At 40.4% G+C, this 16,799-nt stretch overlaps 1 protein-coding gene across 1 annotated transcript; it reads left to right on the forward strand.

Annotated features, from left to right (window-relative positions):
- The first annotated feature begins 14,481 nt into the window (after nt 1-14,481).
- Nucleotides 14,482-15,417, forward strand: LOC149460299 (olfactory receptor 5AR1-like). Its single transcript, XM_089679901.1, has one exon. It carries the CDS (start codon nt 14,482-14,484, stop codon nt 15,415-15,417), a length of 936 nt encoding a protein of 311 aa, XP_089536027.1.
- Nucleotides 15,418-16,799: the final 1,382 nt, after the last annotated feature.

Raw genomic sequence — 16,799 nt, forward strand, 5'->3', positions numbered from 1 at the left:
GTATACAAATGAAATTTATATCATTTTTTTCACACAAATAGAGCTTTCTTTTGGTGGTATCTGATCACCACTGAGGTAACATCTGGGGAGATTAAAGTGTTAACTGTGTGCTATTTTACTAGGGGTACTATGTGCCATGTGCTGTTATTCTAGGGGATGTGCTGGTTTTTATTCCCTGCTTTGCAGGGAGATAAAACCCAACACATACGCACTGACAGGGGAGAAATCTGTGCTGTTTACAAACATTGATCTCGCTCCTGTCACTCGTTCCGTCAATTGCCAGATCCCGGCCATGAATTTCTGGCCAGGAGCTGGTGATTGGCATGTAAGGGAACCAATGACAGTATGGCTGGCTAACCGGAAAAACAGAATCACATATACAGTCAGGTCCATAAATATTGGGACATCAACACAATTCTAACATTTTTGGCTCTATACACCACCACAATGTATTTGAAATGAAACGAACAAGATGTGCTTTAACTGCAGACTCTCAGCTTTAATTTGAGGGTATTTACATCCAAATCAGGTGAACGGTGTAGGAATTACAACAGTTTGCATATGTGCCTCCCACTTATTAAGGGGCCAAAAGTAATGGGACAATTGGCTTCTCAGCTCTTCCATGGCCAGGTGTGTGTTATTCCCTCATTATCCCAATTACAATGAGCAGATAAAAGGTCCAGAGTTCATTTCAAGTGTGCTATTTGCATTTGGAATCTGTTGCTGTCAACTCTCAAGATGAGATCCAAAGAGCTGTCACTATCAGTGAAGCAAGCCATCATTAGGCTGAAAAAACAAAACAAACCCATCAGAGAGATAGCAAAAACATTAGGCATGGCCAAAACAACTGTTTGGAACATTCTTAAAAAGAAGGAACGCACGGGTGAGCTCAGCAACACCAAAAGACCCGGAAGACCACGGAAAACAAGTGTGGTGGATGACCAAAGAATTCTTTCCCTGGTGAAGAAAATACCCTTCACAACAGTTGGCCAGATCAAGAACACTCACCAGGAGGTAGGTGTATGTGTGTCAAAGTCAACAATCAAGAGAACACTTCACCAGAGTGAATACAGAGGGTTCACCACAAGATGTAAACCATTGGTGAGCCTCAAAAACAGGAAGGCCAGATTAGAATTTGCCAAACGACATCTAAAAAAGCCTTCACAGTTCTGGAACAACATCCTATGGACAGATGAGACCAAGATCAACTTGTACCAGAGTGATGGGAAGAGAAGAGTATGGAGAAGGAAAGGAACTGCTCATGATCCTAAGCATACCACCTCATCAGTGAAGCATGATGGTGGTAGTGTCATGGCGCGGGCATGTGTGGCTGCCAATGGAACTGGTTCTCTTGTATTTATTGATGATGTGACTGCTGACAAAAGCAGCAGGATGAATTCTGAAGTGTTTCGGGCAATATTATCTGCTCATATTCAGCCAAATGCTTCACAACTCATTGGACGCCGCTTCACAGTGCAGATGGACAATGACCCAAAGCATACTGCAAAAGCAACCAAAGTGTTTTTCAAATTAAAGCTGAAAGTCTGCAGTTAAAGCACATCTTGTTCGTTTCATTTCAAATCCATTGTGGTGTTGTATAGAGCCAAAAATGTTAGAATTGTGTAGATGTCCCAATATTTATGGACCTGACTGTATAAGTGCTTCTGTGTAGCCAGCCCACACTATAGCAGTAAAGCTACAGTGTACAGTCAGGAACTGATTAAAGTATATTTTTATTTTTGCTGCCTAATTGGCATAGCACTTGCTTTATATTTGTTACATGTTCTCATTCACAATGCATAACGTTTTTATATACAAACATATTGAAAAAACACAGCTTAGCTTATTAAGAGGCTCTATTCTGGATCCTTCAGCACTGTAAAATCCTACTAGTTATCTTTGTTTATGAGGGGGCTGGGCAGCTGTATAGTATAATTAACTCTGTTCTGTGCTGGCAGATCTTCCTTATCGGTTGTATCTATATCTGTCCTAAAAAAGGGTTACCGGTTTAGGCCTAGTTCGCACTAGAGCAATCTCAGATGCGACTTGAGTCATTCAGAATATCATGACAATGAAAATCACATTGTTTTCAATGGTTCCATTCACATCAATGTAGCACAGCACAGCATATATTTGGAAAATGTTCTCTTGCTACTTTGGTGCATTTGCAGCATGATTTTGGCCCCACAGACTTAAATAGATACGTAACAAAAATGCTTTTCCATTAATTTGTTGTGCTTTTTGCCTGCATATTGTGTTGGCTGGCATCCAAAAAACAGAGTGGGGGTCCCTCTACAATCCATACCAGGCTGCTCAGGCCCTTATCTGAGCGTGCAGCCTGGCAGGTCAGGAAAGGGTGCCCTCCCATCCTGAACCATACCAAGTCACATGCCCTCAACATGGGAGACCTCCTCAGCAAAGCATATTGCCCCTATGTTCATGAGAACAGGGGCCTCTTCCCAACAACCCTTTCCCAGTTGTTGCGAGGGTCTTATCAGAATTTGGAAGCTCCCTTTAAAAATAAAGGGGCCACCAGATATAGGTTCAGTAATCACCTTTCATTTTTCAAAGCATGTGGCAAAAAGATGGTGGGTGTCCAGTGTAGTCCAGTGTATATATCGGATCGTGCATATTAATGATACTACACCATGTCAGGTGTTGTAGTGATTGGGCCAATCAGGAAGGAGGCGGTTCTTTAAGACCGCTCTCGATGCACTGTTGACCACTCCCTCAGAAGAAGTCATCTGAGGAAACGCGTTAGGGTGTGGCTTATCGGTGACGTCATCACACACGCTGACTCACGTGTCCTGACCACGTGATTGCACCATCGCCATCTTGTTTGCAGGCAGGCGGGTGAGACGCTGGAGACAGAGCCTGAGGCTCTAATACTAACCAATGCTATACATTTTTTTAATCATTGTGAGTGCGGTTTTATGGGGGGTTTTGTTACCTTAATAAATTTGCTGGATGATATTGCACTATGGCGAGTATCTTCTTTATTCACATGTACAAATTGGATATGTGAGGATTTCTTTAAAGCTGGAGCTTAGTGGTGAATTGCTGGATATTTACAGATACGCTGGTTTATCACCAGCACATGGTAAGTGTGCATTTTGATGGGGTGTTCTGAGCACTGGATATCACATTGGTGAAGGAGGATCTTATTACTTCATTGATTGAGGATCATTAATATATGGACTTTTCTGAATGGAATATATGTAGACTTCCTATATATGACTTAGCATCGATTCATTTATTTGCACATATTTGGTGGTGGATATATGAATTTATATATTAAGTAATTATTTACTCAATTATTAATTGGTGTAGGGTTGCGCTATCATTTGTGGTTGTTTGGCATCACATTTTTTTTTATTATTATTTATGTGTGAGAATAACCTTGTTAAAATGAAAAAGATATAGTAAGGTATTTTTGAGGGAGTTAGGCAGCATGGATGAATTATATGCCCATTTTCATTCAGTTTATTATGAAGCCACTAATAATGAGTTTTGAGGGTCAATCAATGAGTAAAGGAAATAGAGAAATGGTTTTGAAACCTGTTATTTTTGAATATATTCATCTCAAGGGAACAAAAATGTGAGAACAATTATGAGATCCAAGTACAATATAAGAAAGGAAAAAGTCTATTGCCTACAGTTCTAAGTACAATTATGACTTATAATATACACTTATTGGCCACTTTATTAGGTACACCTGTTCAATTGCTTGGCAACACAAATTGCTAATCAGCCAATCATATGGCAGCAACTCAATGCATTTTGGCATCTAGACATGGTGAAGATGACTTGCTGAAGTTCAAACTGAGCATCAGAATGGGGATGAAAGGGGATTTAAATGACTTTGAACATGGCATGGTTGTTGGTGCCAGACGGGCTGGTCTGAGTATTTCAAAAACTGCTGATCTACTGGGATTTTTATGCAGAACCATCTCTAAGGTTTACAGAGAATGGTCTGAAAAAGAGAAAATATCCAGTGAACGGCAGTTGTGTGGATGAAAATGCCTTGTTGATGTCAGAGGTTAGAGGAGAATGGGCAGACTGGTTGGGAATTATGGAAAGACAACAGTAACTCAAATAACCACTCGTTACAACCAAGGTATGCACAATACCATCTCTGAATGCACAACACGTCGAACATTGAAGCAGATGGGCTACAACAACATAAGACCACTCCAGGTGCCACTCCTGTCATCAAAGAACAGGAAACAGAGGATGCAGTTCACACAGGCTCACTAAAATTGGACAGTAGAAGATTGGAAAAACATTCCCTGGTCTGATGAGTCTCAATTTCAGCTGCAGCATTCAGAAGGTAGGGTCAGAATTTGGCGTAAACAACATGAAAGCATGGATCCATCCTGCCTTGTATCAACAATTAATGGATGTGCAGCCAACAAATCTGCAGCAACTGCGTGATGCTATCATGTCAATATGGACTATGGACCAAAATCTCTGAGGAATGTTTCCAACACCTTGTTGAATCTATGTCATGAAAAATTATGTGAGTTCTGAAGGCAAAAAGGTATCTAATAAAGTGGCTGGTGAGTGTATATTGTTGTTGAATTAGTTCTAGGGAAAACCTTTATATAAACCAGGGATGATATATATTAAATATTATGGTAATTTTAGTCTGCCCAATTATTTTGTGAGGATTGCCTTGTTGTACCATTCTATAAAGCAAAATGTTGACATAAATTGTGATATCTCAGAATTAAATATTAGAGTGCTTTCCATAAAGAGTTGCCATTTTTTAAAGACGAGTGGCGTTGGGCCAAGTGTTTGAGTCACAGTGTAAAATTTCTCAATATACACTGCTGCTTTAAGGTGATTTTTCACCATTGAAATTCTTGGAGGAGTATAGACTGTCCCGAATTTTAAGATAACCTTTCGTGCTGATAATAAACATATTCATGTCCAGTTAGAGATGAAATATTTATTAGTTGGATTATCAACCTGTCCAAGGAGGCATATCAGGGGGGGGGGTTTAGCTATAGGTAAGTAATCCCAAAGATGTAGTTAAGCACTGGGCAATCCCAAAAGCGATGAAGAAGTGAAGATCGGAAGGAACCACACCAGGAACATGAAGAAATAAAAGGATCTGACTTATTAAATAAGAAAGGTATAAATGTTGTATGTATAAATTTAAATTGGCAATAAAGCATCCTTTCATAAATGTTGTCAAATGCTTATGGAAGGGTTCATGAGAAATTGGTAGACTGAAGTCTGTTGAGATTTCATAAAAGGATTTAAATTAAGTTGAGTCAGGTTTGAAGATGTCTGATATCTTCATTAGGCACTTAGAACTCCATAATTCTCAATCCTCAACACTCATATTTGTGAAGAACTTGAGATTGGTTTGTAAAGTCAGTTGATTGGATATAGTAGCTAAATGTCCAAATGTTCTCACAGAGCACCAGGCAATAAATGTATCTTTGATTTGCAGAGTGTGTTGTAAATTTGGGGACAGGTTGTTAAATTTACTGTGCAAAATTATTGGAAGACTAAGGAAGTACAAATTTTAAATCCAATATATTACTTGTGTAAGTAGAACAACCAATCAATACCTAGTCTAAGCAGACAGACTAGATTATAAACTCTAATATTTGGTACACCAGCTCCTCCTCCACTCTTTGGGAGATAGAATTTTGCTAGTGCAATTCTTGTTTTCTTTTTATTTCCACGGAAAAGAATTCAAAGCTTTGTTTAGAGCATTTATATCTGTTAGAGAAAAAATGGAATTGTCTGTAAAGGACAAAGTAATCTAGCAAAAGATATAATTTTGAGTAGATGACATCTCCCAAACAGTGATATTGGGCAAATTCATCCCACTCTCAACTCTAAATTTTAGCAAAAAGTAGAGGATTGTTTAAATAATATAGTGACACAGGTTCTTTACCTAATTTTATACCCAGGTAAGTAATGAAGTGATTGTCTACACTAAAAGGAGAAATGGGGATCCAGTTTTTGACTTTGTCGAATTTAGAGATAGTACTTCACTTTTAGAAAAATTAATTCTAAGGCCCAATACTGTTTTAAAATTATTACACACCTGTTTTGGGTTTACTGGTTTCAAGAAGCACTGTCTGATGTGAACCATGCCTCGCAGAAAAGAGCTCTCAGAAGACCTACGATCAAGAATTGTTGACTTGCATGAAGCTGGAAAGGGTTACAAAATTATCTCCAAAAGCCTTGATGTTCATGTGTCTACGGTAAGACAGACTGTCTACAAATGGAGAAAGTTTAGCACTGTTGCTACTCTCCCTAGGCGTGGTCGTCCTGTAAAAATGACTGCAAGAGCACAGTGCAGTATGCTGCATGAGGTAAAGAAGAATCCCACAGTGTCAGCTAAAGACCTACAGAAATCTCTGGCACATGCTAACATTTTTGTTGACACATCTACAATAAGGAAAACATTAAACAAGAATGGAGTACATGGGAGGACACCACGGAGGAAGCCATTGCTGTCCAAAAAGAATATTGCAGCACGTTTTAAGTTTGCAAAAGAGCACCTGGATGTTCCACAGCACTACTGGCAAAATATACTGTGGACAGATGAAACCAAGATTGAGTTGTTTGGGAAGAACACACAACACTATGTGTGGAGAAAAAAAGGCACAGCACACCAACATCAAAACCTCATCCCCACTGTAAAACATGGTGGAGGGAGCATCATGGTTTGGGGCTGCTTTGCTGCCTCAGTGTCAAGGTCCTACCTTTTCTCAGAGGTTATGTTACTCCATGTGCTGGCATCCATCTTGGATTTCTGCAGAGCATGGTGGGAATCCTTTATGCCTTCAGGTCTCTGAGGTCCATCCCCCAGAGGGGTGTGGCTGATTACATATAAGCCTGTGGTCTGCATATGCTCTTTGCACTTGTGTCTTGGTGTTGCTATAACTCTGTTCTGACTCTCGTGACTCTCCTAGAATCTGACTCGGCTTGTGACTCGACCATTCTTTGTATTCTCCTCTGATCTGACTCTCCGTTGCTGAGCCCGGCCTGTGATTCTCGTCTGCTGTCCTGTACCGTTTTGTCCCGTTGTTGTCGACCTGGCCCGCTCGACTACTCTATTGTCCTTTCCACCAGCTACACGCCATTGGCGGCGGCCATTACCGCAACTGGGGTGTCTCGGGGGCCGCGACCTGGTTCCTGGCTGCGTCAAGTCCATCCCCACCATCAGGGGCCCTGGTGAAGGGCAGCCTGGGACTTAGACTCCGCGCCCTGAAGGACTTCGGTCTGTGGGTGGTGGTTGTCATCGGTCAGTGCGTTACATTGTTAATAGGCCTGCCTGTCCATTCCAGCGTTCCTGTCCTGACACTCAGGGCCTGGACGGATTGTTGTCATTGATGGGAAAATGAATTCCAGAGTTTATCAAGACATTTTGCAGGAAAACGTACGACCATCTGTCCGCCAACTGAAGCTCCGCAGAGGATGGGTGATGCAACAGGACAATGACCCAAAGCATACAAGTAATTCAACGAAACAATGGCTGCAACAGCACAGAATACGCTTTCTGGAGTGGCCCAGTCAGAGTCCTGACCTCAACCCGATTGAAATGCTGTGGCATGACCTTAAGAGAGCGATTCACACCAGACATCCCAAGAATATTGCTACACTGAAACAGTTTTGTGAAGAGGAGTGGTCCAAAATTACTCCAGATCATTGTGCAGGTCTGATCTGCAACTACAGGAAACGTTTGGTTGAGGTTATTGCTGCCAAAGGAGGGTCAACCAGTTATTAAGTCCAAAGATTCACATAATTTTTCCTCCCTGCACTGTGAATGTTTACATGTTATGTGCAATTAAACCATGGCAATTAAACCAATTAAACCAATTAAACCATGGCAACATCTAATGTTTGTGTAGTATTATGTTCAGCAGACTGTGTTCTTCTATTGTTGTGACTTAGATGACGTTCAGAGCACATTTTATGCCCAATTCATGCAAAACTCCACGTAATCCCATACTTTTTCACATACTTTTTCTTGCAACTGTAGTTGTATTTCCTGTTTTAATGCCTGAGAGAATGGGGATGTTGTTTATATATCTGGATAATGGTTCTATTGCTAAATTTAATATTAGATGTGTATAAGGGGGCTTCCCTGATGAGTTCCTTTTGAAAGTTGTATGATCTCCAAAACATAACCTGAAACATATAATCATGCAGTTGGGGAAGAATATGTATTCCTAATTAGATCTGTTATGGGGCCTGTAAAGCGAATTTTTTGTAGTACTATGAATAACCATTGTACACTGATATTGTCAAAAGCCTTTTCGATGTCTAAAGAAAATATGTCTTTGTCTGGGTGAGCTTTGGCAAATTCCAAAGCCATAATAGTATTTCTAGTGTTTAAAGTAGCTGTCAGGGACCTCGAGCTTCGCCACGGCGCGCGATTCTGCGCATGCGCGGATCGCCCAGGCACATCAATATGGGGGCATTAGGACCTGGGCGTCTGCGGCGGCAATTGCGGCCGCGCATGCGCACTCGAGCAAGCGGGTGCGCGCCTGACACCAATGACGGTGCAGGGCATGCTATTTAAACTGGCCAGGCAATGTTCTCATTGCCGCAAGGTCTAGTTCCTGTTACCTCTGTTCCTGTAGTGCGTTCCTTGTTGCCGACCCTGCCTGTTCTGATCCATGCTGACCTTCTCCTGCTCTGACCCCCGGCTCGTCCCTGACCATTCCTCTGCCTGTCGTTACTGTTATTTGGACCCCCTGTTACTGAACCCGGCGTGTGACCTGACTACTCTTTGTCTGCTGCTTTGTACCGCGCCTGTCCCCACTGTTAACGACTCGGCTAGTCTGACCACGCTCACTCCTGGCGGTCATCCATCCATCCCGCTCGGACCTGGACCTGTCAACCCCTTCACAGAAGGCTCATCCCTGGCATATACCCTCAGCGGGACCCCTCTACCATAGTTGGATGCACCCAGGGGTCGCGACCTGGTTTCAGTCTTGCACCAAGTCCATCCCCACCATCAGGGGCCCTGGTGAAAAGACAGACTGGGACTTAGACTCCGCGTCCCGGGGAATCCCGTTCTGTGGACCACTAGAGATCCCGTTGGGCAGAGCCTGACAGTAGCTGATGTTCCCTTAACAAAGCCTGCTTGTGCTGGATGAATGATATTTGGCAGTATCATTGCAAGCTTGGATGCAACTATTTAGATAGAATAGATAGATTTATTAAAGATATAGGCCTATATGAAGCTGGATTGGTTGGGTCTTTCCCTTTGTTTTCTATCAATTTGATATACTGTTGGAAGATAAGGTCCTCCTTCCCAAATTTCCTGATATATCCTTATTCACGTATCAGAGATATATTCTTGAGAAATTAAAAAAAAAATCTTCTGTATACCCATCTTATTATTTCTGAGTGTTTTATAGTAGTTGTTCAGTTGTTAAATTTGGAAGTTGTATACTATCTAAAACTGTAGATGTGGCAGATTTGTCTATAGGATTTTCAGTGTATAGGTCTCTGTAATAAGCAATTAGTATTTTATTAATTTCTAGTGGGGAATTAGTCAGGGATGGAGCAGATGGATTTTATTTAAAGATAAAATATGCGTGGGTTGAAAAGGGCCTTTAAAAATGTATCTAGTAATTTGGATAACTTGTTACCATATTTATGAAAATATAGCAAGGTATATGACATTTCGACTTGTTCTTGTTGCTCAGCCCATGTATCAAATTGCCTTTTTGCCTCATGCCATTGTTTTTTATTTTCTATGTTATTTAAGTTAAGCAACCCTGATGGGGCCTTGCGTAAATTACTGCTAGCTAAGTGATATTGCTCCACTGTGTGTTTTTTAAATCTAGAAACAGAAGCTAAAATTTTCCCTCTCAAGAAAGATTTCCCAGTATAAATTTGAATTTAAAATATGAGCTGAGTTGGTCAATTCATATTCGCTCCAAGCATTTTTTAAATGATGTTGAAAATCCTCATTATTAATCAGATGTGATGGGAATCTCCAGAGAATGAGATCTGGAGTGGCTTGTCATAAAGCCGTCCATTTAATCTCCAATGCCAGCGAAAGACAAGCTATGTGAGAAAAGGCAAACTTGTGGCTTGAAAGAAGTGCCTTTCAGTTGAGCTCAGTGTGAGCTGTACAGATTACCTCCTCTCCATGTGTTGCAGGAACCAGAAGTTTTCCAAACAATTTTGTCAAAAAAAATTACAACTTCAAAAAATCACTATGCCTCTTAATAAATACCTCAAACTGTCTATTTTCCAAAAGGTCATTTGTGGGGTATTTGTTCTGACCTTACATTTTCTGGACCTTGAAAAATTATATAGGCAGGCAGAACATAAGGACTGATCAATTTTTAAATAAATATACCATAGTTTGTGGACTCTATACCTTATTATTATTTGGATTGCGTGAAAGTTATAGCATCTACAAACTATGGCATATGTACTGAAATATTTATTTATTTATTTATTTTATACTTGTAATAGCGGCAATCAGCTACTTAAAGTGGGACTATAAGAGTGTGGAGGGAAATTCAACTCTAGGTGGCTGGGGGGTACACTAACTGACTAACTGACATCAATAGTAATACTAATAAAGTGATCAGTGCTAATACTATACACTTTCACTACACTAATGACACCGGCTGGGAAGGGGTTAACATCTAGGGTCGATCAAGTGGTTAACTGTGTGCCTAACAATGTGTTATGTGTGTAATATGTGCTGCTTTTACTAAGCAATCTTGTTGCTTTTTTCCCTGCTTTGCAGGGAGTTTAAAAAAATGGAGTAAAAAAACAGAGCTCTCTTCCGTGAATCACTGGGCCGATCAGTGGGTCCCCATGATCAATCATTGGGTGGGACCTGCTGATCAACTTGTGCTGTAATGAATTAGATACCAGATCCGTGATCCAGCGCAGAGCGGCCACCCTGCATAGGGTAGTTGGGAAGCAGTTAAACACCACCAAAATAAAGAACTATCTGTCTAAAAAAAGATATAAAATTAATTAGGTTGCAGTGTGGCATGAGTAATTGTCATTCAAATTGTGGTAGTGCTGAAATCTGAAAAATGTCTTTGACTGGAAGGGGGTGAAACAGTGCAGCTAATTGCATTTCTGTACTCTCAGGGTCTTCAAAGGGATAACACTTAAAGAAATGCGCAACCATTACAGAGATCTACTGTGTATGTTTTTTTGTTTATTTTTGTTTTGTTTTGTTTTTTATGCCTTGACATTCACTTCAACATGAAAAATCTACCTGATGATAGGTCCACTTTAAACTCAGTTGCTATTTTTCCTTAGCATAGTAGTCCACTAGTTGATTTTATTTTTAGGTTATAATGCTGAATAAATTGTCTTTCAAATGATACATGTTACATTTGATTAGATTGTATGCAACAGTCCAAGTCATAACTACAAATCAAATTTCTCTTAAGGGACCAAAAACAACAAGCAGTTGTTATGGGGATTATTATCACTACAGCCTATATATACTCACACATCTGCCAGGAGCTGCATTCTACCGGAGAATGTCATGTAGCTGCTCACAGATGATAAGTTATTCCTATTATCTCATCTGTAAAAGGACTCCTTGAAAAACACTTTCCACATTTTTCCTAGCTAATATTAACGGAAAACCCCAAATTAAGATATAAACTGGCAGTTTTAATATAACATCATCGTATGTATGTATTTATTTATGTATGTATTTATATATGTATGTATTTATGTTGGATATAATGTATTTTTCCATTAATGCACCCAAAAGCTCTCACCATGAAAATCTGCCAATAGTTTATCTGCTGACCACATTGCAAAGTGAATACAGAGCTGCATGAATGTGTAGAGGTATAACAAAAAGTCATAGGGCCATGAAGTAAATTCCTGAGAGAAGCATATTTTCCAAGCAATTTTAAGGTCTTGTTTAGTCCATTGGCTGTAATTTTGGGGGTATGCACATGCATGCATGTTATGTATGAATTTGAAAGCAAATGTATATGCAGGTTTCTGTAGTGCATTTTAAAGCAATGATTTTTCAACTTAGGTTTATTATGTTTTCTGTATGCATTTTCCATAACGTGGAATACTTGGTGTATCTGTAGGTATCTGCATATGGTAAAAATCAAATAAAGTGTATATACTGTGAGTTACCCATTCATTATTTGTTGTTCGACAAAATGTAAATAGGAAACACAATGGGGGCGCCACTAAGTGTAGTATTAGCATGTGGTTTATAAGCAAAGGTACATTTCACACACAAGAGGGTAGAACAGTGATCGCTTGTCTTTAGTAATGCACAGGTACAGTGCAGCCCAACGTCCAGGGAGGAGTCCCGCTGTCAAGGAGGGTGACATCACTTCCACCCACAGATGCGTTCCATGCTGGTTCCTACACTTCTGGTCGGCGTTTTCTTGCCAGGACTGCGGTGATGGCTTACTTCACCCTTTGTACTCCTCCCTGGACGTTGGCCTGCACTGTACCTGTACATTACTAAAGACAAGTGATCACTGTTCTACCCTCTTGTGAGTGAAACTTACCTTTACTTATAAACTGCATACTAATACTACACTTAATGGCGCCTCCCTTGTGTTTCCTATTTTCTTTTCATACAGAGCCTGCATACTATGAGGAGCGGCTGCCACAATGGATGGGGGTACCCACCCTCCACACATATGGACTCATATACTGCACCCTGGACTTTGCCATCCATCCTAGTGTTTATTCCTCTACGTCCCATCACTTGTAATTCCACATGTTGCACCTCTGCCCACCCTGTTAGAAAAAATGTGCTTACTGGAAACTGCAACTAAAGTATAGCAAGCAGGATTTTTCTTAAAATTGAGGGAATGATGATACTGAAAACAATACAGAGGCCACCATGTGGTATAAGTGCAGGTTTTTTGATGCAAACCTACAGTGCAGAAGTTGGAATGAGACCTTATTCTCTTAAAGTAATAGTAAAGGTTCTTTTTTTTTTGTTTAAAATAACAAACATGTCATACTTACATACTTTGTACAATGGCTTTGCACAGAGCATTCCTGACCCTCCATGGGCACTGCTGGCTCCCCCCCCCCCTCCGCTGAATGCCCCCACAGCAATCTGCTTGCTCTGGTGGCATTCATGTGTCCTGCTCTGTGGCCATAAGACAAATTGAGCAGGGCTGGCCCTAGCCCCTGCTCCTTGTCACTGGCTCTGATTGACAACAGTGGAAGCAAATGGCTCCTGCTGCTGTATCTGAGCCACTGAGAAGTGAGATGCACGAGAGAGCCTCAGCTCTCGTGCACATCGCAGGTTTGAGATCAGGCTCAGGTATGTATTGGGGGGGGGGGGGGGGCTGTGGGAGAAGCTACATGCAGAATATTTTTTACTTTACTGCATAGAATGTGCTGGGTAAAAAAAACCTTTTGCCTATACAACCACTTTAATAACTATCCAGTGCCCAGTCCTACCACTAGCAGTCCTTCTTGTAACATTATCGGTGCCAGTAGGATAAATCCCATGCTAGAGTCTTTAGGTCTGTGCAGAATCCTTATAGAGCTGGTCCCTCCCTAAAGACCCATTTGGCCAGCCAAATGTTCCTGTCTACCCTTCTGATGAACCTGTTTTTTGGGGCTTCTTTACAGGTTTACAGATTTGCAGATTTCCAGAACTTAAATGTCCATTAAGTGTAATAGTTAAAATTACTGCCAATCTAATAGACCTACTTACAGAAACTTGCTGAAACCTACTGGAATAGATGGAAATGCTAATCAGTCATTATAACATAAGGATGAGAGGCAGGACTATAGTTATAATTCCACGATCTTATCCTACTCAGACAGTGGGACTGAAAACAGAGCCCTTGATATGGCATGTCAACCTATACAATATCACATCATGTGTCCTGGGAAGCACAATCAAACTGGCTTGCCTGCTGATAGACAAATAATAAATTTGGTCTTGGTCTTTTTAAAGCTGAAATCCAAGCAGATATTACAAAAACACAAATTCTGAGCACTATATTCATTAAAACATCATTAATGAATTTTCTTTTTAATGCAAGCAGTGCGCAAGTACCTGAATTTGCCCTGCCAGCAGCCTTTCACCTGGTATTGTGGTGATATATAAATGTTGGTACTTGATGAACAGAAATACAACTCCTTTGCCATATATGACAGCTTTTTTAAAATGTATAAATGTTTGTATGAATAACAATTTTGTCAGGTACAGTACAATGAAATCAGATAAGTACAGCCAAAAGAATCTTAAAAACATCACATTTACCAAAACATGGAGCAGCATAGACTAAAAATATAGTTTAGGCAAGAGGTAAAGTTAAGAATGTACATGGCCATGTACACAAAATTGTAATGACAGCTCTCTTATACAGTATGTCTTTTGTCTGTGTATTTCGTTGTTTGCTTGGAGCTCAGATTTAAAGTTACGTCAACCCTGTACAGATGTTCTATCATGTTTTAATTTCTTTTGTTTTCTACTTTCAGGTTCTGAACTTTGGCCTGAAAATGTACGTAAATCACACATTTATAGACTATTTCATCATTAAAGGGATATCAGATGACCCACTCCTTAAGCTTCTCATCTTCATTGTGGTCCTCATCATTTATCTCATCACCCTGTCTGGTAACCTTATCATTCTTATTGCTTGCCGAGACCCCCAGCTTCATACAGCCATGTATTTCTTCCTAGGAAATTTGTCTGTAGTAGACGTTTCTTGTACTACCGTGTCTCAACACAAAATCCTCATCCATTTTATCACAGGTCACAAAACGGTCTCCTTTTTTACCTGCATGGCACAGATGTATATGTTTGGCTCATTACAGATTCTTGAGCTGGTTATACTGACAGCCATGAGTTATGATCGATATGTGGCCATCTGTAAACCTTTACATTATCACATTATTATGAATCCAAGAACATGTGTTTTGCTGGCTGCTTTCTGCTGGTTGTTTGCCTTTATGGAAGTCCTTCCGCCAGTAGGGGTAGTATACAACTTTTCTTGCTATACAACTAATGAAATCAATCACTTCTTTTGTGATATTGTCCCTCTGACCCAGATTACTTGCAATGACACTAGACTTGTGGAAACCCTGTTCTTCATAGAAGTCTTGGGTCCTATGATGTTCATCCCATTTCTCCTCACGTTTGCTTCTTATGTTTTTATAATAGCTTCCATACTGAAGATCCGATCTAGTTCTGGCCGACTTAAGGCCTTCTACACATGTTCTTCCCACCTCACAGTTGTCATACTGCTGTACACTACACTGTTCAGTCAATATCTGTCACCAACCCTAGGTAAAAATTTGGATGCCAAGAAGGTTTTTGCTCTGTTTAATACTGCTGCTGTCCCAATGCTTAATCCTCTGATTTACAGTTTGAAAAATAAAGATGTCAATGCAGCTCTCAAGAGAAGCAAATCTCAGAACAAAAGGGACCATTAAACTTTTTAAGTGTTTAAAAATCTTTGCGTTATGAGTGGAGCAGGACAAGGTATGATTCCCTGGTTGTCCAAGAGCTGACATTGGAAAATGTTATCTAACCCCTGGTACAGCTGAAAAAAATCATTGGCAACCTTTCAGTCTTCGGGTATTATCTGTCAAAGTGGGTCTCATTATACATACTCATAGACAATTATTCAAAGCTACTGTACTGTTGTATATCAAAAACATCTAATTGAGTAACATTATCATGATATGTCACAGGTAATATAAAAGCTTCAAATGAAATGCTATAGATATTTACTACTGTATATCCACATCCCGAAATTTGTATACTTATCCTTATTCACAAAATACACTATTTACCTCTTCTCTATATAATATTATAATCATTATTAATTTAAAAGCTGGAGAAGATAGACTGAGATATAATAACAGATAATAGCATAATTTATTTTGAACAATGGATTGTTGAATTTTACATTAGGTTCAGTGTACACTTGGTGTAGGAGCAGTGGCATAGCGTGGGATGCCTGGGGCAAGGCAAGTAATTTGCCTTCCTAGCCCATGGACTTTTAGCACTCCCTGGGTCCCTTCCAGTAGTACAGTATTAAACCCCTTATGGTAAATTTTAGGATTATTCATATATATATGTGGTCTTTGTAGTTTATTTAATAAATATACAATATATTTATTATTATTTCATGAATATACTAAGAGCAGAATATATATTATACTGGAGACCCTTATCTAAGAATGGGGGCCCAGGGACTGCTTTACCTGCTCTGCTGCTGTGTACTTGCTGTGGCCATGGAAATGCAAAGGGTTCCTCCACTCACAGCCTGAGCCTCTGATTGGGTGCCCACAGCTTTTAGGTAGGGGGGAATTAAAGAAGAGACACCCGGGGATGGGAGGAGGGGAGGGGTATCCCTTTTTCCTTCTTATTTTTTTACTCCCTCATCTGGAGCCATGAGGAATAGGGGGGCTCACGCTATGAATGGAGAGGACTGGAACCCTTAATAATCTGTACAGCAGGGCAGCCAGCTCTGGCTGTTCTGCTGCAATGGATTATTAAGGGCTCCTTATTATTCACAGCCTTAGCTTCTGATTGGCTGCCTGAATCCCCTCAGCCTTTTATTATTGTTTGAGTCTGAGATAGCTCTTTGACTAGGTTAGTCAAAGAGCTATCTCAGATTCAACCAATAATAAAAGGCTGCAGGCTGCAGGCAGCTAATCAGAGACTCCAGCTGTGAATAATGAGGAGCCCTTACTAATCCGTACTAACCGCGTTATGTCAGGGTTATTGGTTTGCCACTCTGCTGTAAGTGAGGAGACTCCCCTAATAGGGGCGCAGGAGGAATAAAAGATGGGGGGCAATAAGGATC

This window comes from Staurois parvus, unplaced genomic scaffold (assembly GCF_062004578.1).
Source record: "Staurois parvus isolate SC_StPar_1 unplaced genomic scaffold, SC_StPar_1.0 ptg000232l, whole genome shotgun sequence".
NCBI classification, from domain to species: Eukaryota; Metazoa; Chordata; class Amphibia; order Anura; family Ranidae; genus Staurois; species Staurois parvus.